We start from the raw sequence: 27,935 nt of genomic DNA, 5'->3' as shown, positions 1-27,935 counted from the left end.
GATATGTCTGTCTCCACATTTTCCATTTAATTTTGGTTGCACATGGTCTTTATCTCCATTTTAGTCCCCCTGGTCTTTATCTCCATTTTAAAAGCCCAGCAGGTGGGCACTGCAGGGTGCTGCAGCCCAGCCCCTGCCTGCTCACAAGCCTGGAAACCCTGCAAGGGGAAGGATACCCTTCCCAAACATAGGGGTTCAGGCCCAGTTAACTAATTGCCACCACTGGGATTTTCAATCATCTGGGCTGGAATTTCAATGTTGATCTGTCTCTAATGCTTACAGGATACCAGTGCTGCATTCCAGAGGTGAGTGAGTGCTGCACTGAAAGGCCTGGCCCGTCTCAAGGCAGTAAGATAACTATGCAAATATCCCAAAAGCAGATGGTTTGTGTAGTTGTGACATACATCTACCACAATGTGATGTAAACCAGTAAATGTGATGTAAACCAGTTCATCCATGATTAAAAAATATTTTTTGTTTACATTCTATTTTCCTTTCCAAACTCCTTAACAATGAGCAGAACAGGTGATGCTTGGAGGAGGAGGCTGAATGGAGGTAGAATTCAGTATTTAAATGAGCTAGTCACAGAAAGACAATGTCTAGGTGAGCCTGGCTTTGTATTAATTTCAACAGGAAAAATAATTTTGTCCAAACTGTCATTGTGGAGATCCTTTTACTAGTAATAGACTGAAAAAAATGAAATATCCATAAATCAGATGGTATCTATGACTCACCAGACAAACAGCAGAGCAGACTATTTGAGGGAAAACTTCAGGTGAAGTATTTGCCACTCATATTAATTATGAGAAACTGTTGTCTGAAATCTGGTCTTAATGCATTGCCCTCACGACTCATCACTGCTGTCTCTGAATCACCCAGATAATTCTCAAAATTAAGGGAGAGGGAGGTGTTAAAAGAGGAACAGTCAAGACTTTGCTGATCTCCTCCGCATGTATTGCCAAACTAAGGGGAAAAAAATTCACCTGAAGTACAAAGTCAAGAAAGAAAATGGAAATTTACAGGCAAAATTTGCCACCAACTGAACATCAGCCTGAACGGCCACAGATGTAGCTGCTATCACTGAGTCCCAACTCACTGAGTCAAGCTACAGAGAAGCAAAGGCAGAATTTCCTGATTGTTAACTAAGTTTCTTGCATCTAATGTTTGTTCAGGTACAGGAATGCTCCCCTCCCCACCCCCCCCAGTGAAATTTAAGAGATGTTTAGGAAGAAGATTGAAACAGAGTTTGATTTGGGCTTCTACACCAGCTGATTCAAGGGTCTCCTACAAAAAGCTCAGCTTCATGGAGGACAGATGACTCATTTTCATTCAGTCAAACCTTGCAGATATTTTCTAATGGTACAGGAATAAACTCATCAATTTTCCACCTAAGGAAAGGTAAAATACAGATATATAAAGACCTAGATAGCAAATATCAAGTTGATTTTTGCTGCCTGCAGTCCTGGATCTTTCATTAGCACTTAACACACTTGTTGCAGGGAGCAGAGAGCCTTTGCAGCAGCAGCTGGTGTCTTGGAAGAGAGCTACCTGGGCCATGCCTGTGGCTGATGCTAACAAACTTCTTGTTCTGCTCTGGGGGAAACTATGGGAAGGTGTGTTGGGGATGGAGACCCTTTCTTAGCCCCATTCCTGCAAGATCCAGCCTCACAAGACTGCCTTCTCTTGAGCAAGAAATCCCTCTTGGGACAGCTGGCTTGACGTGGGTGCTTGTCTTCCTCACCTGAGCACATTGGCAAGACTGGGTCTCCAATTTGGTGAAGAGAACATTTCTTATTTGTGTTCTGCTGCCATGCTTGTGGAAACACTCCAGAGCAGCACTGTGCTGAAACGTGGGACCATGCCTTTTATACCTTGATGGAAAAGTGGAGGTATGTGAACAAAGAGCACAGTGCAGTCTCTTGGCCTTATTTTGGTTTTCAATGGTCTTATTTTGTCCATGTTGTCTGCACATTGACATGACAACCAATCAGCTAAAACTTAGCCATATACTGACTTCTCTGATGTGATTTAAAGATGTTTCTTGGGGAAAAAAAAAAAAAAAAGAAGGATCACCAGCTGAAATTAAAGTATTCAGCAGCAGGGCAAAGAGAGCTACAGTACATGAATACAGAGAAGACTGTCCTTATGGTAATTCTGGCAGATGGCATAAGGTTGCAAGAAAGTAATAGAAAATTTTAAAACTAATGAAACAAGATTAGCATAGGCCATTCCATTAGTATTTCTCCTCCCAAACAGTTCAGTCCTGATTATATTTTATATCCTCGTGGAATTAAAGAACTGTACTTGCTGCCTGCGGAGGGAAATTAGATCAGGCTACTGTTTGTGGATGATTAACTTGCATTTCATTTCAGACTAAATGTATATACACTGGAGTCCTTTGGAGGCACAGACAGACTCTTTTCTTTTCTGAATTTGAGCAACGGGATGCAGGGTCCAGTACTTCATTTTAGCTGAAATAAAATGGGTAACCACACACAGAGCCAAACCAAGACTTTAATGAATGCTCACAAATTTATATGGTTTCACTCCATGAGAGATGTTGCCGACAAAATATGATCAGGGAAAGTTGTGAGACTCTGTTTCTCCCTGCTGTCTGTGTCACCCAGCACTAATGCATCCCTCCCCATGGAGCCAAGGCAGTTCATTGATGCCATTCCTGCTCCCCATGCTGTAATCATTTGCTGCTGGTTGTCACCTCCTGAGGCTCAGATCTCCCCAGCTTCAGACACCGGGCAGGGGCAGCTGGGCTGGGAGCAATGTCACCTCACACTCAGCAGGCAGGTGGGACAGGTGCCAAGGGACAAGCAGCAGCTGCTGCTGAACTTGCTCTGACTGGAGATGCCTCTCTTTCTCTGTCAGAGGCAGAAGCAGCCCGTGGTGACCACACTGCTGACTTAGGCACTCCCCAAAGGAGGATGAAGCTGTCTGATGCAGAGTTACCTATTTTGTTCCTGCTGAATAATCTTCTTTTGGCCTTTCTTACACCAAACAATCTGCACACCTGTGGGCTGTGGCTCTTGTTGCCTTATCTCTGCTCTCACACTCTGGAGGAAATTTAGAGATGCATCAATACAATTTCTTAGAGTGACATGACCCTTAAATAAAGTAAATGTTGGGAATTAATAGGGGAACTGATCTCTTTTTGCTGCTGAAAAACAATGAAAACCCTATTGGTGCATTCTGTTAAAAGAGCCTGAAAATAAATTATATGCTGCTCTTATGATGAGAGTCATGCAGGTTTATGTTATTATTATAAATAATTATACAGTTATTCAAAGTAATTTTGTTATTTGGCTTTTGGGGCTTATCACACAAAGGAACAAGGGCAGTGACCTGATCTTTCATATGAAAAATGAAGACACATAAACTGTCTAACCAGACACCTCACTATGCATGGAGAATAAAACCATTTTTATGCAAATAGAATCTGAGACCAAAATGTCTTTTTCCTTCACCTCCTTTCTACTTCATTATTAAATAAATCATAAAGATGTCACTAGAGACCACACAGAAAGAGGTCTCGAATAGTAGAAATAAGAGCTTTCTGCCTTTATCTATTTTCAATTTTAAAAGGTATTCTGAATTTTAAAAATAGGGAGAGGGGGAAAAAAGCATGCCTGATTTCCCAGGAATAAAAACAACCTCTATGTCCTTTAGTAATAAAACAAGTTTTCAAAACCAAGCACAAGTAAATGAAGATTAAACTATGATCCATGAACTTAATTGAGATTCACATTGTCCAATGCCCTTCAAATTCAAATTACTACCAGACAGTGAATATTTTTGGCTAATTTATGCAACTAAAGTGTAGATGATAACTTCTTCCCTCTCCCTTTTAATTATTTTAATTGAGAGATATTCTTCAGTCATAGTGCTGGAAGTTCTGCACACAAAAGCTGAATAATAATTTGTCACTTTTCATAGATGCTCCATATCATGTACAATGCTGAGACCACAGTGCAGAAAGTGAGCAGGGAAAACCAATCATCTTTGTGTTGAAGAATAGATTAACACTGAATTTGTCTGCCATTTGAGCAAATACCCAAAGCTAACTACAGCTGGTTTGAGTCAGGTTTTTGGTTTTCAGTAAACAACATTGAATATCCTGTTATAATACAGAATTCTCTGTAGATCAGTCATATCACACTGAAAATTGAACACACATGTATGTCTTACCTAAGGGGGGCACAAATTTGGAGCTGGAAGATAGTCATGGATATTGTCTACCAAAAACGGGGTTACTCCAGAAGAGATGTTAAGGAATAGTTAAGGTTTAGATTACAGAGTTTGTATTTGGGACAACTTCATGTGGTAGTGAAGTTCTTAGTCCTTGACCTTGTGGATATTTCAGATCTTAATGTGACCTAAGGAAAAAAAGCCTTTGTCTAGATTGGGTGGGATTCCTGTAAATGCTGCATTTCAGGGCCATGATTGGTGCTCCATGCTCACTGGGAATGTGGGAGAGATAGCTTTGAATGGCAGTGGGACGTGAAGGGAATGTGGGGTGTGCTGTGTGAGCTGGGGTGTGAGGAGACCCTTTCCACTATGTCCATGGGGACCTCTGGAGAGTGGGGCTCGAGCCATCCACCCAGGGGAGCACAGGTGATTTGCTTTCTGTGGTGATCCTGGCAGCAGGATTGTTCAGTGGATTTGTTTTCCTGACCTCAACCCCTCTGATGCCAATTATTACTCTCCAGCTCTTCCTCCCCTACTTGTATGAGTATTCTTCATATCTGTCAATCAACAGATTCTCCATCCTGCTGGTCATCTGAACAGCAACTGAAATACAAGCCCATATATCTGCAAGAGTAAATGTCTCTTTTCACTTTGAACCAGGGAGATGCAATGTTTAACCATGCAGGAGTAAGCTGAAGGGTGGCATTTGTGATGAGGAAGAAATGATTTAGGCAGCTCGTGTTGTGAACTAGCATGATGTTTTTGGATAGGAAGAGAGGGGAAAAGTCCTTTAAAGCTATAGAGGAACATCAGATACACTATTTGAGCTGTTAGTTAGTGGTAAAATGAAATATTTCCTACCCATGAAAGTACAAATCATGTATTGAATCAGATTCCAAAGACGATGTAGTATGATAAGAAATGCCAAAAGTGTTATGCAGAATGCTAACTCCTGTGAGAAAATAAGAAGAGTGCTTCACCAGTGTTGTCATCACATGAAGTACTCATTATCACTATGTTCTGTCAAAAAGCTCTGTTTCCACAGCACTTTTCCATGATATACTTTAATTGGAGGAAGGGAGTAAATACAGTGGTGTGAAGAACATCAGCTGAGGTTTAAAAAAAAAGAGGGAATATAGCACTTCGGAGTGGGTTGAGTAAAATCACATGCAGGAAAAATACAAAGTTGAAGTTCACGTAGCTGAAAATTATCACTGCCCCATGACAGCAGTCATTTCCTTTGTGACATAGACACATCTCAGCTCAGATCCTTAAACCTGATCACAGCATCATCTCATGGCATCACTCTCACTCAGACACTCTGCTCTTTCTATTCTTCTGTACATTTCTGCTTCTTGTGCTTTCCTATCTCTTGCTGTGTCTCCAGCCCATTGGCAATCCCATCCTCAGCTGTTTCCCCTGCTCCTGTCTCCCACATCCCCAGAACCATGAGCTACTCTACTCAACATCCTCCTCCTCCTTCCAAAATGCCAGTGTCACCTGTGATCTGGAAAATAGTGAGATGCAGCAACCCCAAACCCACATGCCAACAGGAACTGACATCTTCCTATGTGCCTGTTTTTGCTCCTGGTACTCAATGAAGAAAGCTGGGTACCAGACTGCTGTTGTTTTTCAGACAGCTGCCCACATCAAATTCAAGTTTTGTTCCTTTTCTTCTTGCTGGGGCTGAGGGACACAGACCACACTTAGGCAAGCTCCTAGGGAATTAACCTAGTACAGAACTTACCTACCTATGGTGAGCTTAGGCTGCCTGGTCATCAGTGAAACTAATAAAAGGAAACAGCTCTTAGGAAAGCTAAGAGGAGACAATAAGTTTCACTGTGAATTTCCTTGTTGCCAGCTCATTTTGAGTATACTTAAGAAAACAATGTCAGAGTAGATTTGATAATTTTAAAGTACTTTTTGTTTTAATTCCACTCAAATATTCCCAAATAAAACCCTGACTTGAAAAATAGCCACTGAAATTTAGTGGTCTGATGTTGCTTTTGTTAAGAAAGTCAGCAAAGTCAGCCACCAAATTCAAGTATCACTGACTGAAGCCTCTAGCAGAAATTCCCCTTTTATCATATCTCTGTTAATTCCTTCTCTTAACATTTTGCCTGGAACATGATTGTTTATCTATTGTCATACAATTGCAGCCTATATAGCTGCTTATGTATGCTATATAGTCTTCTCCAGACTTAAAGGAAACAGCATGAAATACTTAATACCCACTTTTTCTTTCTCTCTGTCACAGACACAGACACAAAATCTCCTCTCATTGCACACATATGGGTAATTGCTTTGTTAAAACATGCAGCTAGAACCTGTAAATTACTATGGTTTGTTTTATAGTGCTGCTCATGGGCTGGTCACCAGACACTGGAGCAGGACCTGGTGTAGTGTGCAAATCCTTGCACAGCTCCCTCAACTCTGTTCCTTGTGTCTTTGGGCCATGTGGAATTTGTATACATGTGCTGAAGGAGGATTATTCAAATTCAGGTTATACCAATTCTAATATTGTCATTTTAAGGAAAACATCCTCCTGTACTCAACACATCAGTATCTGTTATCCCATCATGCTGCTGAGTGTCTAACACTGAACTGAAATGTATTTTCTTCACGCTCTCTTTTAATCGAGTCTCAAGAATCCTTGGAGCAAACCCTCTGCCACAGATCTGAACCCAGGAAACCACACTCCTTACTGAGAGGCAACCAACCACACAGGAAGGCTCTGGGTGTTTGCATAGCTTCATGTTCACATGGGGAAGCACTCCAGGTGCAGCCACAGAGCTGCAGAAGGCAAAGCCAAGCCATAGCTGCTCAACCAGTCACGGTAGGACAGCACATACACGGACTGTCAGCAGGTAATGAGAGTAATCTCATGCACAGGATTTCTCTGCCACTAACACATGCAAATATCTGATGTGCAGAGACATCACTGGCCTCTCCAATAGCTCCTGTGTGTGAGTAATTTGGATAACAGCTGGCACAAGCAAGGTGCACTGGCAGGTAAGCACAAGCAACCGCCAGCATGCTGCTTCGAAGCTACAGTCAGCCTGTCACACATTGAACCATCTATAAATCCAGTTTGTGCTGCTTTCACATGTTTGAAATTGCTCTTATTCTTTAGCATGCAGAGGAGAATGAAGCCACATTTTCCTTAACATTGCTGTTCCCGCCTTGCTGCACGTCCCAGCCCTCTGGGGTGACTTTGGGAGCACTGACCTTGGACGTCGCTGCAGTGGCATTACTTTCCTTACCACTCCCTGCTGCACTCTCCTCGATTGTTGCTGCTGTCGGGGCTTCTGCCTTCTTTGCACTTGTTTCCAGAGAAACAGGAGTCCCTACTTTCCCCAGCCCGCTCACCGGGCTTGAGCTCGGGCTGCTTGGTTGCCGTGACTGGGACTTGTACCAGCTAGGGTAAAACAGGGGATCCGTGGGTTCTGCTGGGGCCAGCACTTGAGTGTCAGACTCGGGAGTCTGTTGAGAACCACTCGGTGTCACAACAACATCCTTAAGCAGGACAGATAAAGAGAAGAACAAGCAGAGCGCACCACGTTACCTTCCTGCTGTAGTCACATTGTTCTGCATGTTGTGTTTGTTAGATAGCACTGCAAGGCATAGGTTTGTCCTACTAATATGATCTGAAAGAATTGCAATCAAAATGCAAAGCAAAGGCAACTATCATTTGAATAACACAGACAACAGAAAGAAAATAAATGAACCCAAAAATACAACAGGAGGGTAGAACTAGCTGGGAAGGGGGTGCTAACTGAGAAAGGAGTGAGCAAGGGGTTCCTCAATTCAGACAAACCCTCAATTCAATCCTAAAAACTTAAATTCTGCATAAGAGTCTCACGAGCCCATACCAGCCATGAATGACAGGTGTAGGTACCTTCAGATGGCTTGTTGTGTTTTAGGCTAAGAATAACACTTTTGCCAAGGAGTCTGTTGATACAAGCAGCAGAATAAAGGGAATACTGGAGAGAAGCATTTGCCCACAAGCTTTGCCATCAATGCTGTAAGCCAAGCACTGTTGCTCTGCCAGGAAGAGGAGCAGCCAGATGAACTGCACCTCCACCTGCATCAAGCTCTTGGGGTTTCTGCACACACAGTCTGCTATCACCACTGCATTTCTGCTTTGCCTTTTTACACCAGAAGGCAAAAACTCAAATACAGGTATTCCCCACACCACAACACCCACATACCATGTCTGACTTCATGCCTGACTATCATAATGGCATTTTACAATTTCTAGAGCAGCATGCTGTACCTTTCTCACCTAAACCTAGAAATTAGAGAATTCTTCTTGGTGGGCAGAACTGCTTATGCCTAGTTCTTGTTTGCATAAAACCCTGCATCAGTCAAGGAGCAGAAGTTTAGTTAAGTGAGCAAATCTTCAAATTTTGATTTAATCAGTAAAGCCTGATTTAAGAGCATCATCACATGACTGGTCAAAACTCACACATGTGTTTCGATCAAAGAAAGAATGAATCTATTATATTTATTTTCACTTGTTTTAGGTAGGGAGCTTCCTACAATCAAAGAGCCTTTGTGTGCTTTCTTGTTTTCACATAGGCCTTCTCAAATATATTCACAGCAGCCTTTACCCCTCAGCAACTTCACTGAGCAAATTGTCTAAGAGGAGAATTTGTTAAGTTAATGCTATGCAAGGCAAACTAAAGTAGCACATGAAGCATATTTTTAATGTACATCTTTTAGAATATGCAGCAATTATAGTCTCATTCTAATCAAATTCCCTAACAAAAGTGTTGGCCTAAAATATTCACACCCTGAACCTGTTTGCTGTTGGTTGTAAGAGGCAGTTTCCTCTCCTGTTTGGTGTACGATATTCCTGCATCTAGCTAGACATATCCCAGGGATGATCAGAGCAGAAGGCAGCAAGCGCCATTCACAGAAAACAGATTAGAAGTATAATCTAAAAACTGGTGGTGGAAAGGTTCCTAAATCCAGAGGGAATGCCAAATTCTCTTGGTATAAATATTTTAACAATCATCTCATTTATAACAGTTAGTCTGAGTTAAATCACAGCAAGCAGAACATTCATTGTAATGCACTTAACTCCCAAATGGAGCCTTTTTTATTTATCACTTATGTATCCCCTATATATCTTAATTTATCTAGCAGCTAATTTTTTGCTTATCAAGTGACACATGCACATGTTGAAGTAAAGTTGCATACATGTGTACAAGGGCAATAAATAATTTTGCCCTCCAGTGCATTGACTCCCTTAGCCCTGCTCCTGAGTCATGGTGCCCACAGGACACAGGGGAGCATTTCTGGCTCTGCCAGGTGCACTCAGCAAAGCTGGCAGGGCAGTGGGGCAGCACAGACATTTACCTGACCAGCTGGGGCAGCCAGCACTGGTGCTGGAGTGGGTGCAGCCTGGGGCTCTCCCCCTGCACTCTGTGCTTCAGGGTCCTGCTGAGGTGCCTGTGGTGCTCCCTCTGACTCTTCCTCTTCCACCTCTTCCTCCTCTTCCTCCTCTTCCTCCTCTCCTGATGACTCTGTGTGGACTTGACCCAAGCCTTCGCCATCCTCTGTCTCCTCTTCTTCTTCTCCCTCCTCCTCTGACAGAACATATGTAAAAGGACAGGATGAGCACCATGAGAAGAGTTCAGCCTTTAGGTAATTAAAAAGCCATTTGCATTTGCATGGCAAAGTCACTGACAATCTTCTGCCTGGCAGAGAGGAACCTGCTCCCACCAGCCTGGACTGGGCACTGCCATGGACCTGCCAGCTTTGGGGCAGGGAAGACACTGAACACACACGCTGGGGAAAGGGAAGACACTGAACACACACGCTGGTTAAAATCTTAAGCTGTCCCTTTCCAGAAATTCCTGTCAATGCAGTTATCCTCATAAGGAATGTGCAGCACAGCCCTGCACATTTTTGGGGAGAGGCTACCTGGGATCTGGCACAATCTGTCATGAGAAAAGTCCTTCTTCCAATTCTAGGTATATGTTTGTTTTAATGCCATTGAAGCTGTGCTCATAATTCTTTACTGGGTCAGTGCTTTGAATGCATGATTGGAAGTCTGAGATACCAACATGCCTAAACCAGACTGTCAAACTTGGTCAAACTGTTGCTTTTGTGCCATCTGACAAATCCTGTGGTCTGCAGTCATGGCTCAGGTTGTTTCCAGAGGAAGGCCTCTAACACTGCATTTTCTTTTTTATAATCTCACTAGTTATCCTAAAAAATGTGCAGGGCCATCCTAGCACTTCAGAGAAATAAACCTAGATTTGATTATAATTGATACAGAATGCTTTGGTTACATTTTGGCATAGAGAGAAATATCTGATTTGAGCTTTCCTACTCAGTATGATCATTTTGGTGAAATAAATTACATACCTCTGTCAAAATCAATTTCTCGTATTATTTTTTCTTCTCTACTGAGGTTCACTGTGAATTGGTTCATATTCTCATACCCATCCTCTATTTTTTCCATTTGGAATCCTTTAGAAGCTTCAGTAATTCTAAAATAGAAGTTGGTTATTGTCACTGGATTTGAAGATAAATTTATAAATTGTGATTATAAAAAACAAGAGTCTCAAGTTTAAATACTTACTTTTGTAGCAATGTTTTGGCATTCTGTAGAAACAAAAAAGAAAAAACTGAATTCATAAATTATTCAATTTTCTCAGAGATTTTATGCATTGTGAAATAATTCTTACAATGTCAGCTTTTAAAAGCACTAATAAGAATTTAATAAGTGACAGCCATGACATCCACGAATTAGATGAAATTTGGATGGTAATTAGCATACAGCTGAGTAAACCTTTTAGTTCTTCAAAGATGTTTTAATTAAAACAGGAATATGATGGGAAACATGTACAGTTGATAGGAATAAACCCCAAAAGGAAATTTTTTTCCTCCTTTTTTTTGGTTGTGTTTGTGGTGAAAAGCATTTGGTCTGTTACCCTCTTTTGGAGACACAAAATTCTATTTGTCTTGGAAGAATATTGTACTCTTCAAAGGCAATTATTTGATGAAAGTAAGTATTGGTTATTTTAATTTGGTTTTGTTTGTGGTTGGTTTGGGTGTTTTGTTTTGTTTTGTTTTGTTTTCTTTTCTTTTGTAAAAAATGCCCTCCCAGCCTTTAATATAGAGGAATTGTAAAATTGCAGGACTGAAATTCCACACCAATGAATTCATTGGATGGGCTGCTAACGGTTCCCTGCTCACCTCTCTTAAATTTACAGTAAGAAAACAAAAGACAAAAAAATAAATAAAGGTATCAAAATGTAGCTTAGCACACAAATTATTGAAAAGTTAATAATTTTGTCAATTTACAAGTGAAACCTATAATTCTCAGAAGATCATGTACACATGAACATTTTGTCCCACCATGGTATTGGTGGGAAAATAAAGATTACTTGGAAAATGTTTGAATTTCTATTTCTTCCAAGGGGACCAGAAATTCATACACAGGATAGTATATTTTGTTGCAAATAGCAAATACTTGATTTGGATACTATTCACAAGAAGAGTAGTTATTTGTCTGAGCTGATTCAGGTGTTTAAAAAAAAATGAGTTCGTATACATGATCACTTGAAGATAAATGAACTCTGAATGGGCCTACAATTGAGAAATACTTAAATAATATATCAATAAACCCATCATTCTTTTTCTGTCTTGATTTATAGACTTTATACCTGCAAAAACACAGCCATTTCTGGTTCTTCCATGAACTGGATTCCTGATTCAACCAGTTTTGAGACAGCTTCCAAGTGATCCGCATACTTCTTCATCAGGGAGCGGACGTGTTCCAGTTTCTCCTCTTGGGTTCTAGTGATTATTTGTGTCATCTCATTTTTTCTTTCTTCCAGTACAGAATAGAGATAATCAAATTTTTCACACAACTGTTCTTTCTGTCGTTTGCAGCATTCCTGTGAATCATTTGGTTTATGTTAAACATGTTATGTTCTTAAAAGGGTTTCTATTTTTACAGTTACTTGGAAGCATTTTCATCAAAGAAATTCCTCTTTCTGAACAGTGCAAAGGATTCTGAATGACCCCAGAGACTTTTATAATTTTCAAAGTCCAAGCTGTTGGAACAAAAGTTTAAAAACTCTTCTCAAACTCTGAGTTTCAAGCCACTGAAAGCCCCCAAACAGGTTATTGTATAACTTGTGAGTCTGCTAAAAAAAGTAAAAAGGTATTTATGATGTCTGTAGTGATACATCAAAGTCTGCAGAAAAAGTAAAAGCTCCCACCGTATTAGCAGCTGGGTCCATTTGCGTGAACAGAATGGTTTTAAAAGGAGTGAGCATCTCAAACAGCTCTGGAGAATTTTCTTTTTCTGCCAGAGTACCTGGAACAATCCTGGCTGGGCTTGATTTTCACATACGCCCTCTTAAACTCTATTTGGGCAAGGGGTGTCCATTATGTTCCATTTACTGTGCACTGAATGAGGTAGAGGTTCTGCAAAGAAAATGGAGTGTGACAGAAGCACAAAGACAAGAAGGAGGAATCAGATTCCAACTGGATGTTCAGGCACTGATTTTCACATAGTTCCTTGAGACACTGCTATTGTCCCTCCAAGCAGAGAGCAGCATCTTTCACTAAGCTAGGAGGATGGGTTTGACGACTGCTGCATTGAGCGCTCTCTCACAAGAACAGACTGCACTTGTGAAGGAGGATTTATGGGAGGAAATGGGGGATAGATTATATATAAAGTCTAAGGTCTACCAAACAGAAGTACTTGAGTCATCTGTGTGCCCCAGGGCATGACTTTATTGTGGTTAGACCTGGTTGTGGATGGTGTTGATTATTTAAATCTCTTTCCTAGGAACTGAGGCTGAATCGATTCCTCATCTTTGTCCCAGGCATAATGCTGAGATTCTGGCAGCACAGGATTATTAACAGCCCCACAGAACTTTAGGTAGTGATAAGACTTATTATTCACAGCACTTGACCAGAGAGAATCCCACTTTTTTCCTTGACTTTCAGCCAGAGCTCATTCCTATAAGTGGTATCATGAGCTCTGCATCAAAGGAGAAAGCCTTTCAAAGATCTGCATTTGGCTAAAATTCACTGTCTGCATGAGGGCAGAGAGGGGATTGAATGCACATCTTGATGCATTAACCCAAGTATCCACCTCTGCTTCCCAATGAGGAGGGCTAGGCTAAACAAGCACTCCTTGCGGGGGGTACAGGCTTGTCCTGCCCTTCTGGGAGTCCTTGTCACTTCCCAGAAATTCCTGATCAGTGCAATTACAGGGTGGGGTTAAGGAAGTTTTCAAACCAAGTGGGTCATGGTTTCTGAGTGTCCTTCTATGTTCAGATCTCAAACAATCTTCTCCCACTCCTCTCCTAGCTTTCTCCCCGAGAGATGTAGTTCAGATCATTTGGAAAACAACCTTAATTTTGAGACAGGTGTATGCTATCTTTGTCGTTTGACACAGGACAAATGTTAGGGGAAGAAGAGCAAGCAAGCAAGCAAGCTATAGCAGGGTGCTCTGAGAGATCCTTCCCTGTCTTTAAGCACTAATAGATGGTGTTTCCTGCCAGCAGATATTACAGAGTTGTGAATCTCATGAGTAAGAGTGCAAAACAGGTTTCTAACTGCAAATGCTGAAATATTTCTGAAATATTATCTTTCTGCATAAAAAGTTCCCATATGAAGCCTCTGCCTGATGGAATTACTCTAATCAGATTCTGTGTAATGAAAGAGGTTAACAAATACATGACTTCGCATTCTAAAAGGTTCTCAGCCTTTTTGTTTTTTAAAGCACAGCTACATCAAAAAGAAAGGAGTCTCCTTGCTACTGAGCATGAATCTCACTGCTTGTTCCAAAGGACCTGTATTGACTGGCCTATGCCCTTAGCATTTGAAAAAAACACTGTAATTTTCCCTTTGTTATTAGACTCATTTACAGAGCCAAACAGAACCTAATTATTGATTATAGTTTTCCGGTATTTAGCATTTTAAATTCCTTTCTCAATTTTCAGTATAATATGGGAATTAGGTTGACTCTTCAATCAGTTAAAAGCTGTACAAGTACTTTATTGCTTTTCTGGTTTTTAAGGTTGGACAGGAGCAGTGGCTAAATGTAGAACTGTAGACTATTACTTTTTCCAACTAAATGTAAAATGATTTTCTGCTAAAGCGGATATTTATTGTTCTCTACAAAGTGTTAAGCAGAAAGAAGAGACAATCCTGGATTGTGTTATTTCCATGTGTAAACATTTCTGAGTTCCAGCTGTAGTCTCTTGTCTTCAAGGACAAACTGATATTAATTAAGACAAAGCTCTTGCATAGTAGGAAATGTGATTTGCTTGAAATCATGGAAGTGCCAAGGTGAACTGTAAGATCTGTTTTCTGCAATCTTTGTCTTTAAAGGTGAAAAGCCTGATAAAACATCAGAAGGTAAAATGGCTGCATTTTCTTTAGGCTTTGACTTTAAAGGTTAGATTTTAAACTGAGTGGATGACTCTGAGGAAGCTAGTTTCAGAAACTGTTGTATTTTTAAGGTATTTTTAGCACAGTGTTTTCTCCATACTTCAGACTAGGTGTTTGAAGATTTGTTTCTGGTTCAGCTAGTTCAGCTTAAATGAGTGTAAACTTTTGCTTTTGTATAATTCAAATTGCTGCAGTTAACCTACTTGAAAGGCTTATTTCTGTCTGCAAAGTCCTGATAGCAGCCAATTTCATCCTTGCAGTGTGAAGGCTTCCCAGCTACAAAGTTCTGACTGCCATTAATGTGCTCTCTCTTTCACTTGGGCCAATGGATTTGTGTTCTTTAAAACAAACTCAGACATTTTCTGTTCCTTCTTGCTTGGAATTGTGTGCATCAATTGTATAATTGTTTCTTCTCACTAACTAGAATCTGTACATCTTGGATTAACTTATTTTTCCTTACCATTTCTCCTTTCTGCTCCATCTCTGAAGGATCAATATAATTCTAATTGGGCTGAAAGGGATGCTACTCCTTCACTAGATGGTTCATCAAATTCTGATCACAAAATCAATTCATATGAACTCCTTTCAGCCTGTTGTTCTGTGATGCTCAGATTGGTCAAAGTTGATGTTTATATTTGCTTTGCTGATGTAAAGCTCTCAGAGGAAGCGAAAGCCACTTCTGCTATTGAATAACACAAAACTGATTCCAGCTCTTCCAGAGTGAGGCCTTCACCAGAAAGTCCAGTAAGAACCCAAACTCTTCTCTCTCATGAGCAACAAAACAAGACTCCTTAAAGGACTCCATATTAAAACACCACTTCTGTGCAGAAGGCAAAGCAACCAAATAGAGAACAAATACTGACAGACCTGTGAAGCATGCTGTGCCTACCCTGTGGCTGAGGCTAAGGCTCTGTTCACAGGACCTGTCAGACTTCAGTCTAACTGGTCTTTTATGTAAAGATCTTAGATGGTCTTAGATGTAAATCTAAGAATCTGATCTTAGATGTTAAATGAGCTGGGAGTTGATGGCATTTTGTGGATCTGCTTTTAACTTCACTGAGGTCCTATTCCACTAAGAATATTGAGCAAGACTTGCTGATATGGATTATCCTTACTCTTTATCCCCCACCATATAGCAAAGGTCAGAGGTGCTGAGCAGGGTATACCCTTTGGTTGGGACAGTACATCTTGGTAATGTACAAAGCCACAAGGAATGGTTTAGTGAAACAATGTGGGAATGCATTTGGGTAAAGTCAGGTCTGTTGAAGAATGATCATTGCCAGAAGTTTAAAAGATGCAACATCACACTGAAATAACAGCATTTAAAGAGGTGGCACCTACCTCAACCGACTTGCAGGTCTCCTCCAGCTGCGTGACAATCCCTTGCATTCTGTCATTGCTCCCCACCAGGACTGCAATGCCATCACTCAGCTCAGACTAGACAGTAAGGGCAGAGCAAGCAGAAGGGTGTCAGGTGCTGTCACAGTTCAGGGTGACACATCTAACAATGGGGAGCAGGGGACAAACAAGCCATACCCAGGATATTACTTTGTCTTTCCACCAGAACTGAGAGAAATTGGAGCTTAATGTGCCCACAAGATACCTGCTTGTGTTTTGACATTTGTTTCCTCCCTCAACACACTATGAAAACAGGGATATTTTGGAATTTTTAATGGAAAAGAAACTGTGGTTTGGAAAGAGGGAAGAACTTTCTCCAAGGAAGAAAGTTCTAGGAAGTTCTTCTAGATGCTTTTGTCTGAAGTGCTGTTTCAACAGGCCCCAAATATTTCCTTTGGTTTTTTTGAGGGAAAAGACTCTTGAGGGGTTGTTTTTTCAGTGCCTGGCTCTAGCCACACCACTGTGGTATTTCCCTGAGGACTGTAGCTTTTGGCTTTGAAGTAGAGAGGAGGTGACCCATGGACCTGAAGTGGCCAATGTGTTACAGAGTCCCTGGCGTGCAGGCAGTGGGGCTGGGGTTGTGGTGAGAGGGGACAAGAGAAAAGGAGGAGAAGAAGGCAGAGCCTGAGCCACTGGCATGAGGGAAACAAGTGGAGGAAGAAAATAATCCCTGAGTGTGGGGATGGAGATGACTGTGAGGTAACCCTAAGAGAGACAAAGAAGCCAGTCCTAGGGCACTTGGGGAGGGTGATGGGGAGTGCAAGGGGCCCTTGGCACACCACTGTAGTAGCAGAGACAACTGTGTTCGTGGCCTCCACAGCTCTGTACAGGCTCCTCTGAGGCCTTCACAGCTCTGTAAAGCTCCTTTGAAGCATGCATCCTGCAGGCTCCAGGTTATGCCTCTTATCTTGGGCATGACAGCCCCTTTCCATGGGCACTCTGGAAAGGAAGACACAGCTTGCAAATCTCCATGCAAATGAGTGATTGCGGGCTTGGATTCAATCAAAAAAACTTCTCCTTCTTCTCCCACCTCTTTTTGATTGAAAAGGATGTTTTTAACTCCTTTCCTAAAGTAACTCCTCATTTGTAGTTTACATGCACACATGCATCTGTGTGACGAAGTTGGAGGCTGGGATTGCAAACTTGGCCTGTCTGATTGCTTGCCCCACTGGGGCCTTCCAGAAAAATGAGCTGTTTATCTCAGGAGGATAACCCAGTGAGTCAGGTTTTAAATTAACACTGTATTAAAAATAAACAAGTCTTTTATTGGTGACAGCAAGGGCAGAAGATGTTAGGTACATCCTGTGCTGCCAACTATTGAATATTCCTTCATTCACTTGCAGGAGGAGGTTTTTCACTTAACTTTTCTTAAAAATGGCATGCTTAAATGTAAAAGTGTCTGACAGATAACTATTTGATTTGAAATGGTCTGTTCTCTTTCCAGTTCTTAGTGTTGAAAATACCACTTGTTTGTCTCATCTAAAAGAACAGCAAAAAAAGGATTAGGAACTCGAAAGAGAAATCCTCAGCTCCATATCAAAACTGGGATAAATTGTAGTATCTTTTTGTGTGATCTCTCATAAATTTATTTTCCTGTGTTTCTAAACAGTTTCTACAGATTTATAGCAGCCTTTCAGTCACACACACAAGTGGCAAAGGCAACCCCAAACCCTTTTGGAAACTCACAGGAAGGTCATGGGAATACTTTCCTGTTGATGGTCCTGTCAGTTTCTTCAAGTACTTTGAGAAACAAAAAGATATTTACCTTCTGTTGCTGGTAAACACTTGTGAGAGGAGCGACCTGACAGTCTTTGTGGGCACCAAAGATTTTGCACAAGGAGCAGGTGGGCATTTCACAGTTCAAACAATAAATATTAATCCTCTCATCTTCGTGCTCTTCGCACATTGGCTGGTCACACTTCCTTTCAGGTCTGCAAAAGAAAAGATTTGTTGAAAACAAAGATGGTGCTCATGAGTTTCTGATATCACCACTTAGAGTGTTAGCATGAAATATGGTACATTTGTATAGCAGCATCCAAGGCTGACTGAATAGACAGAGTAGACTTAAACCTGCCCCATGGGATGACTAAAGAGACAATGGTATAGCTTAATGGTACAGTTTGATACAGCTCAAATGGCACAACATGATGTGATGAGAAGACAGCAACATGACTTCATATGGGGATTCCCATATGAATGAGGAATGTGACTGGGAGTGTGACAGAATGCTTGCTCATATTTAAAAATTCAAATAACCTCACCAAGCCTGGACTCAGACTACTCATGTATTTTAATTAGCATGTTATCTAACATCTGTCTGAAATATGAAACATATGTAATTTCTTTCTGGTTCATCATGCAAATTGCTGTGCACTTGGCTTAATGCAGCAAAGCTGTTATGGGGAAGACTGACTTTAACCAAGAGTTGAAGATGCTGATGAACCTTTAGGCCCTTAACTCTAAATCTCTGCTGCTGAGCTTTGTGAGACCCTGGTCAAGACTGTCAATATCAAACAGCACTGGGTCCTTACAGCCTTTCCATTAGGCCAGCAACCAAAACAAGGTGTCACACAAATTGATTTCAGCCAGGTGGCACATGTCTAACTTTACAGTGTCAAATGTTTTAGCAGTAGTTTATTCATCTGTACCCAGCAGAAAAGGCATGGGCTACACAAGTGTTCTTCTCCTTTGCTAAGCTATGAACTGTTGCCACTTTATAGCTCAGTCTGATCTTCTCTTTACCAAAACCATTTGGCTGTATACACACAAGTCTGCACAACCTGCTATCTTAGGATAATTTAGTTGTAGCTTCTTTCAGATGAGCCACTTAACCAACATTCCCAGTGCAAGTGACAGCTCTGGTCTGGTGTGTGTGGGCAGGGTGGTGCTTTCCTGAGCCCACACTTCAGGCTTAGCACCCTGAGCACATCTGTGCAAACACATGAGAGTGTTAGCATGTGGTACAGAAGACAGGGACCAGCAGACTGATGGAAAGAGTGTGTCTGGGATTCAAGCCTTCAAAAGCCACCACTGTTACTGGCGGCTTTTGAATATTAAATATTTTAATATTTAATATTCAATATTAAATATTTTCAGCACAAATCATTATCCCTTTCTGCTACTGCTTAGAAAGAGAACTATGACTTACCTGTAGCAAGTGGAACAATGTCATCAAATAAATCTTTTTTCGTCATTAGAAATGATGGAATTTAATGGAATTACATAGGAACCTTTTTAAAGCCTTTCTACAGAGCTCTGTAGCAAGGAGGCAACCGGCCATTTTATTAAAGCATAAAATGTATGGGAAAAATAATTATTTTATATAACATTACAGTAGAGATTTTCCATACTGTTTGGTAGAGTGGATACAGCATTTATTTCTTAATGACAAAGTACAGATTTTCCCTTCTGAAGGGAATGGAATATGATCAGTAAGATGCATTAGAAAAAAAAATCTAGCAAGAAACAAAATGTCTTACACATTTGTGGGGTTTTTTAATTCAAGAGTGCCCTGGGATTTAAATGGTTCATAAGGAAAATGTGATATACCAGAATAAAACAAGACAAACATTTCTGAAGAATGCCTGTATTATTTGGGTCAGATTTCCAGCATTCATTAACATAAGGCACTTTGTCAAATCAAGCATTGTCAAAAGAGGTGTGTCTCCTCCATAAAAGATGCTTTACATTGTTTGCAGATTACTGCAAACAGCCCCTAATATATTCATGCCATAGTGCACCAGTGGGAGGGCCCATGTGTGAGTGCAATACAATGAATTTCAAAGTGATTAATTAAGCCTGAGATAGCAGCTCTTCCTGCAAATATTTACAAGATCAGAGCCAGAAACTACTAGAATTTTATTGGACACTGGAATGGTGCCACATGCATGAAAGACACAGTACACAGAGCAAAAAGGTGACGGTGTCAAGCAAGTTCAGCCAGCAGCAGCCAACCTTCAAAGGTGCCGCAGAGAGCTCAAAGCAACCTGGCAGAACTCCCTGAACTAGTGGGGCCCTGAAGACAGTGTCAGAAGACTAGAAATAAACAGATTTACAGTCTCCTCCCCAGGCAGTGCAAAAGGAAAGATTTTTAGCACACCACTCCTTGACTTCAGACAGGATCCTCTAGATCTGTGTTGGGGTAGCAAAGGCTGGAACACAATATCTAAGTTTAAAATGGAGATTGCTTCTGAATGGGAGATTAAAGAGTAGCTGATAGGAAAATGACTGCATGACTTTAGTTACAGAAAAGATTAACCACATCTGTGTTGGTCACCAGAGAAATGTCAGGTTGCTGAAATGTCCTGATACCTTTGTGGTCTCATTCTTGGACTCTTCTTTTTGAGATGCTAAGCTTGTGTTTGACTGCCAGAGGCTTATTCTTTCCCACTGAAATTGTGTTTGGACCACACCTGAAGAACTGACTGGGTCTTATTCTGAACTGCCCAGTACATGAAGACACTGCCATACTGAAAGGAGTCCAGAAATGAAGATGATTAAGGGTCTACAGCAGCTCTCCTGTGAGGAAAGGCTGAGAAAGCTGGAACTTTCAGCCTGGATAAAGGAAGGTTAAGGGGAATCTTAACAATGACCTTAAACTTATCAATGCCTTTGGTTATCTAAATACCTGAATGGAGGGTGTAATGAGGATGGAGTCAGGCACTGTTCAATGCCAGGACCAGAGGCAATGGGCACAAACTGAAACATGGGAGGTCCCCTCTGAAGATCATGAAACACTTTTTTACTGTGAGAGTAACTGAGCACTGGCACGGGTTGCCCAGGAGGGTTGGGGAGTTTCCATCCTTGAAGATACCCATGAACCATCCTGGGCAACAGACACGGTCCTGGGCAACTGGCTCCAGGTGGCCCTGCTTGAGCAGCAGCTGGTTGGACCAGATGACCTCCAGAGATTCCTTCCAATCTCAACCACTCTGTGACTGTGACTGGGTGAGGCAGTGCAAAGTTGCTGGACACATAAAGAAGCACACTTTAATTAAGGGCATAGTAAGACCTTAGGAAAACTGCTGTTAGAAAGCATGTTTTCTGTAGGATTTTTCAAATCCAAAAAGGCTTCTACTGAAGTGCTGAATCCAGTTATTATAGTGTTTTTACTGAGAATCCTAAGACAGGAAGGGCTGTAGCCCTTTCTGTGGCATCACATCACCTGGTGTTTGCACCTGGTCAGGGGATGGAGAGGATCTGCATGGCTCTATGAGGCACAGCCAGGTCATTAGTAAAGATATGAAACTGCATTTGCCACAGGATCAATCTTGGGCATACAGTGCAAATGACTGGCCTCCACCTGACTTCATGCTGCTCACAACGACCCTTTGAGTTCTGGTAGTACAGCCAGTTTTTGGTCCAGTTCACTTTCCACTTCCCACTGTCCACTCTGTCACAGGAGACGGTGTCTAAAGTCTGGATAAACAGTGTCTACTGCTCTCTTCTCATGCACTGAGTTAGTCATCTCACTGTAAAAGGTTTTCACATTGGTCATGCTGATTTCCTCTTCATAAATGCATGCTGACTATTTCTAATCACTTTCATGTCATTTATATATTTGGAAATGGTTTCCAGGAGGGTTTGCATGAAATACTTTCTAGGGATCAGTGTGCATGACTAGCCTGTAGTTCCCTTGATTCTCCTTCTTGCATTCCTTGAAGATTGGAGGAACATTTGTTTTCCAGTCTACAGGAAACTGTACCAATTACCACTGTCTTTCAAAGATTATTGAAAGCGACCTTGCAATAAGCTCCTTCATCACTTATAGATGCCTCCCATCAGGATGTCCAATTTTTTTTTTTTAAATATTCTCTAACCTGATCCCCCTCCACCAAAGGTGAGTGTTCCTCGCTTGAGAATTTCCCACTGATCTCAGGGCACTATGATTCCATAAAACTCAACAGAATAGTGAAGTCTGAAGGCGAGTACATTGGCCTTTTCTACATCCTGTGTTACATGAGGCCCTGCTCTGTCTAGTAGTGAACTCACACTTTCCCTGATCTTCCTTCTGCTGCTGATGCAGCTGTTGAAGCTCTCATTAGCCTCCATGTCCCTCATCATAATCAGTTCCAGGTAGACCTTGGCTTTTCTAACTTCATCTGCATGTGCTTGGGGAGTGTCTCAAAATCTTGCTGAATCACCTGTCCATCTTCTTTTTGCTTCTTTTTAATTTTTTTTTTCTTTAAATCAAGAGCTCTCTCTTAATCAACAGTGGTGTTTTGGCACCATTGCTTGAGTTCCTGTATATGGGGATAGACCATTTTGACCTTGGAGAAAGGTGATCCTTGAAAATCAACCACAATGATGGACTCTCTGAAAAGCAATGAAAAGCCCACCAATACCCAGGGTAGAAATGGGGCTTGAAAAATGAGAAGACTGTAGAAGTTCATGTGGACATAAGGATTCCTGGATCTCTGTAACACTATTATCATGGATGCCCAGCCCAAGAAAACTATTGGTGCAGGTGATCTTGGGGCTTTGTCTTGTGGGGAGCTGGAGAAGATCCAGATGATCCCACTCCTCATCTCCTTCACTGCATAGCTTGTGGGGCTCCTCCTCTCTTGGTGACCTTGCTCAGGGAGCAAATTTCCCTGGCCCAGCCTGTCTGAGATCCCCTGCATCCTGGCCTGGAGAGACACATCCTGCCTTGGGAGTTTGGGCTAAGACCCCGGAGGTGTCAGGGACAGACACTTCTGGTGGTGCAGGCTATGGAGCCCTGCAGGACAGCAGCACCATCACAGAGCCCATACAGGCTGCTGTCAGCACAGCCTGGTCCCTGCTGCACACTCTGCTCCACCTGTGCTGGGGGCTGCAGGGACAGCCTGTTCCTCAGGCTCTCCCTGGTAAGTGCAAGGCAGAAAGAGTGCTCGACCCTACCTGATCAGGATTCAGCAGGTAACAAAGCCCAAAGCATCTTTTGATCTGGAATAGCCAGCTGAGATCATTAGAACCTGCCATATTTCACAAAAACTCACAGCCTCCTGTTGCTACCCTTTCCTGGTGACAGCAGGGTTCCTGATGTTCCTCAGATAGTTTAGGTGATCAGCAGCCTACAGATTTTCAAAGACTGGTTTAATATTTAGCCAACTCAGTTTCCACTGTTTTCAGTCCTTTGCTGTCTTTTAAAGCTTTTTGCAAGCCACCTCCTGCTAAAGAATTCTTCCGTTGTGTTGCTAACGCATTCTAAATTGGGCAACAGGCTATGCTGCCATCAGCTGGAATTTGATGAGCAATGGGATAAAAGACCATATGATGTGATACTTAGTAATAGGAGGGGCTGCATATGAGGGCTTAGGCAGACTCTCCCAACCTCAGTCCAGCTCCTGCCCCAGTTTTTATTTTAAAAAAACCCCAATTCCTTAATTCAAATAGAAATTCCAATTACAAAATAATAAAATAAAATCAAGCAACCAAACATTTTGAAATAAGCTAGTCAAATCTTTCTCCCTTTACTCTCCCTTTAAGTTCCATGTGAAATGCAGATGGGAGCTGGCCTCATTCTGGCACATGCAGTTTGAGTGAATTATACCCACAGGAGAACTTGGGAAGAGGTTCCTGAATGGGAAGAGGTTCCTGTCTGGAAATCACATGTGCCAGTTTGAAGGGCTGTCTTGGGAAGAGCAAGGAGACAAAGATCACATCTCACCCTTCTTCCTATGTATCTCTGCCAGACCCCAGTTGTCACGATGGAAGAAACTGGTATAAAAGGAAGAAGTGGGGAAGACTTGATTTCTCTTGACTTTTTGCTTTCAGTGGGACAGCACTGGGAGAAGCCCTGAAAGATCTGCTCACACTCTCCGAGGAGCCCAAGGAATGTTAGGCAGAGGGAGATAAGCAGCTGAGGCCCACAAAGGGCTGAATAGTTTAGATAATGCTGCTATGCATTGCTGCTACATGTAGCCCTGACAATGACTTTCATTCTAAGGACATAAATGAAGGTAAAATAAGCACCTTAACAGATTAAATAAACAAATCTTTTGGACAAATATATAAGCAAATCTATGTTTTTGTGGTTTTTTTTTCCTATTCTCCTGTTTTATTCATCATGCATTTTACTTTGTGGAATTTAAAAAAAAAATCTACTAAATCTATTCTCACATTTCTACTTAACTGTATTTGTTCCAATTCCCCATGAACTACACAGGAAAGGGGACCTGCCCTTTTTTGTTTGTTTGTTTTGTTTTGGTGTTTGTTTTTTGTTTTGTTTTTGTTTATTAAATGCAACTGTGGGCTGAAAAAAAAAAGCAAAACCAAGGAAGACATGAGGCCACACATGTCCAGCTTATTTGATGAAAAGCAAAGTCCACCCTTGCAGCTTTGTTGATTCATTTCCTCCGAGATTTTCCTGACTAAAATAATGTTTGAGTATCAATGACACACACGGGGGCAGCTGACCTTTACTTGGCATGGAGCGCAAAGGGCAGCAGAAAGGACAATTTTAAGCCAACTTCGTGCTCTCCAGTGCTTTGGAGCTCCAACCTATGCCCAGCTGCCTCAGAGAGATTCAAGCAGTTGAGAGTAGCCAAAGCCATGTCAGGCTCTAAAGCGTTCTCTCTGCTGGTTACTCTCCTTCTCTGCTGGAGGAAGCATCCTCAGCCATCCCAGGGACTGGGTTCTGTTGGTTGTGCCCTCCTGCACCAGTGATGCCATCCCTCTGTCCCTGGGAAATCCAGCTCCTTGTTGTGGTGGGATCAGAAGACTGTCATGGAGCATGGCCAGGATTTCACCTTCCAGGTGAACAAAACACCTTGCCATACAGAACCAACTCTAAGGATCCATGCCGGTGACAAAAACATCTTCCCTGGGTGAGAGCTCCTTGCTTGGCGGTCTTGGGCCAGGTTAACTCCATCATAGAATCACAGAATTATAGAATGGTTGGGGTAGGAAAGGACCTGAGAGATCATGTAGTTCCAATGCCTCTGCCTTGAGCAGGGACGTCTTTCACAAGCCCAGGTTGTGTGAAGTCCCATCCCTCCTGGCCTTAAATGCTGCCAGGAATGGAGCATCCACAACCTCTCTGGGAAACCTGTGCCAGTGCCTCACCACCCTCATAGTGAAGAATTTCTTTCTATATCTAATCTAAACCCACTGTCTTTCAGTTCACAACCTTGTCCTATCACTTCATGCCCTTGTCATAAGTCCCTCTCCAGCTCCCCTGTTGGCCCCCTTTAGGTACTGGAAGGTGCTCTAAGGCCTCCCCAGAGCCTTCTCTTCTCCAGGCTGAACAACTCCAACTCTTTCAGAGGAGAGATGCCCCAGCCCTCTGAGCACCTTTGTACCCCTCCTCTGGACTAACTCCAGCAGGTCCATGTCTTTCTTGTGCTAAGGACTCCAGAGCTGGATGCAGTATCCCAAGTGGGGTCCCATAAGAGCAAAGTTGAGGGAGAGAATTATCTTCTTCACCTTCCCCCCAGCTAAGTTCTCCACAGTGGTACCATGAATCCTACCCATCCCAAGGAAATAAAGATGAGAACACATTTTTTCTGTTTCTGGATCCGTCATACATAAAATGCAAGAAATTACCATTCAGGAGAAATCATCATTACCATTACTTTTTAGAATTGACCATTACCATTACTTTTTAGAATTGACCTATTTCTCTGCTCTAAGGTCTTGATTCTTGTGCACAGCCACACAGCTCTGAAACATATTGTTTACCACTCTTCTTTCTCTTTTATGGACTCATAAATAAGACTTGATTTTATAAGTTCACATCCCAAACTGACAGGAAAAGAGATATTTTTAACAGAATTTTCATTTGGCATTATGATGCAGGGTACCTTCTGTGTGAAATTCAGGTTTTTTTCTGTTTGCACTATCTGTACCTCAAGATTTTCTAATAAGATTTGAAATCCTTTCCCTTCTTTAGCATGAGAACACACAAATAATTGTCTGGACTGTTTTTGCAATAAATGATGTTAACCAAGATACTTTTCCCTTAATCATGTTAGTAGCTGTGCTGACCTCAAGGGCCTTGATTGCATGGGTAAGTGTTGCTCATGTGAATAAATATGGCCCAATCCTTTGCTGTAAGTGGAAGCAGGGAAGCTCAGCATCTATTTGGACACAGTGAGAGCTGACTTCATGGTGCAGCAGACAGTGAAGCATGGCAGCACAATCCCTTTCTGCTTTTCCAAGAGACAAAGCGACTAAATCAGCGTCATGTGTGTCCTCTGAAGGACACGCATTCCCCTGTTACCTTGTGGACTCCTGCTTGTAGATGTCAATGATGTTCTCAACCAGCAGGTTCCTCTGCAGCCCGTAGACGCCGTGTCGGTCCAGGACCACCTCGTGCCTGCAGGAGGGGCAGCGGAAGCGGCCCCCTGACGCCACAGTCGTTCCTCCCCTGGTCGGCAGGTAGGGGTTGGAGGCCTGTTCTCGCCAAGCAGCACAAGGAGAGGAAGGTACGGCCGTAAAAAATCATGAAAGCCTTTTCCAAAAGCACCAAATGGTAGGAAACCATTTGTCACTGTGCCCAGTGAGAGGGTAATTACGACATGTCACCCCTGGGAAAGCACCTGGTGGCTGCTGGGCGAGGGGCCAGTCCCTCAGCTCATGCTCGGCCGTGTCACCACAGCCAACAGGTGGCACTTTCACCTGCTGGGAGCTCAGCCCTGGCACCCAGATACATCAACTTTGGCCTGAAATCACTCCCCCACCCTGTCTCACCAACTGTTAATATTGATCCACCAAAACATGTTAAAAAATTTTCTTTCCCATTCATTCCAGCCAGTCCTGCTTGGGAAGCAGAGCTGTCTGTGGGAAGAAACCTACCTGGAAGATGTCACTGGCACATTTCCGACAGAGGTTGTGCTGGCAGGGCAGGATGACCACTGGCTTGGTGAACATCTCCAAACAGATGGGGCAGATCAGCTGTTTCTCCAGGTTGTCCATAGTTTGCTGCTCTTTGGAGAACGACTTGTAGCTCAGGGAGGTGCTCATCCCTAGCTTTTCCCGGGGCATGTGCTCAGGGCCACGGCCTTGTGGAGAGGTTTTGGGGTTAATTTCCCCTGAGATAAGTCCAAGGCTATCTGTGATCAGAGGCTCTCTGTGCTGCTCGGGCCGGAGGACATTGTTTGAGCCAGGGGCCGAGCAGAGCCGGGGCTGTTTTTAGCAGCGCTGCGTCACGAGCTGCCGTCCTGCCGTGCCCATATATGCGCGTGAGAGCAGGACGGGCTGGGACAGGTGACAGCTGCCAGGGAGGGGGGAGAGGCCCTGGCTCTCCTCACTCACACATGGCAGCCTTCACCCCTTGAGGAGTTGTGGGAGTGATAAGCAAAGGCCATCTGCTCCCTTCCCTTATCTTTGCGGGTCAATGGAGACCGAAGGGCTTGCCCCAGCCTGTGCAGCCACATCCTGCAGCCTAATGGACATTCTGTTGTCAGTGGGCAGCCACTGAGGCAGGATGTCATTTTGCCATGTGTTCTGGGGGCTCCAGGATCCTACCTTTCCAAGGTGTGAAGTACATGTGGTTACTGGAGAGGACAATAGGAGTGATGGCTGCTCTGGAGCTTGAACACTTCAGGGTATAAACATCTTGCCACCTTGAAAACCAGACTGTCAGACAATTCAGACTCGTTGTGAATTGTAACATCTGTATTGTCTCACCCTTCTCATGAGACTGAAAGTAGAATAAAAGTTTTTACAAAGCCTCTCAGTTGCCCTATCTCTGGGTCAGAAAAGGGTATAATCCAACACCAGACAAACAAAATTGCCCGCCTATAACTGTGCTTGAGTTTGTTCTGGTAAGATTTTGGTCTCAGGAGCTATAACATAAAAATCCAACGTGATTTTGTGCCATTTGTGCACATTAATTCCATGGGCAGGTTAAATATGCATGAAAACATTTGAATTTTCTGATGAGAAAAAAACAGAAAAAAATACAGTATGAAAGGCTTTCATTTGTG

General features: G+C 42.4%; 1 protein-coding gene across 1 annotated transcript in view; it reads right to left on the bottom strand.

Moving 5' to 3' along the window:
* Positions 1-27,088, bottom strand: part of TRIM55 (tripartite motif containing 55) — a 36,236-nt gene extending 9,148 nt beyond the window's left edge. Inside the window, exons 1-9 of the mRNA XM_058801867.1 lie at positions 26,803-27,088; positions 26,228-26,400; positions 17,792-17,957; positions 15,970-16,065; positions 11,880-12,113; positions 10,793-10,815; positions 10,576-10,700; positions 9,562-9,791; positions 7,426-7,713 (exon numbers count right to left, since the gene is read on the bottom strand). Coding sequence (XP_058657850.1) covers positions 7,426-7,713; positions 9,562-9,791; positions 10,576-10,700; positions 10,793-10,815; positions 11,880-12,113; positions 15,970-16,065; positions 17,792-17,957; positions 26,228-26,400; positions 26,803-26,991 — 1,524 coding nt within the window. The 5' untranslated portion in view covers positions 26,992-27,088. The remainder of the gene's footprint in view (positions 1-7,425; positions 7,714-9,561; positions 9,792-10,575; positions 10,701-10,792; positions 10,816-11,879; positions 12,114-15,969; positions 16,066-17,791; positions 17,958-26,227; positions 26,401-26,802) is intronic.
* Positions 27,089-27,935: the final 847 nt, after the last annotated feature.

Source organism: Ammospiza caudacuta, chromosome 1, assembly GCF_027887145.1.
Source record: "Ammospiza caudacuta isolate bAmmCau1 chromosome 1, bAmmCau1.pri, whole genome shotgun sequence".
Taxonomy (NCBI): Eukaryota; Metazoa; Chordata; class Aves; order Passeriformes; family Passerellidae; genus Ammospiza; species Ammospiza caudacuta.
This window is presented reverse-complemented; position numbering and strand designations above follow the sequence as displayed.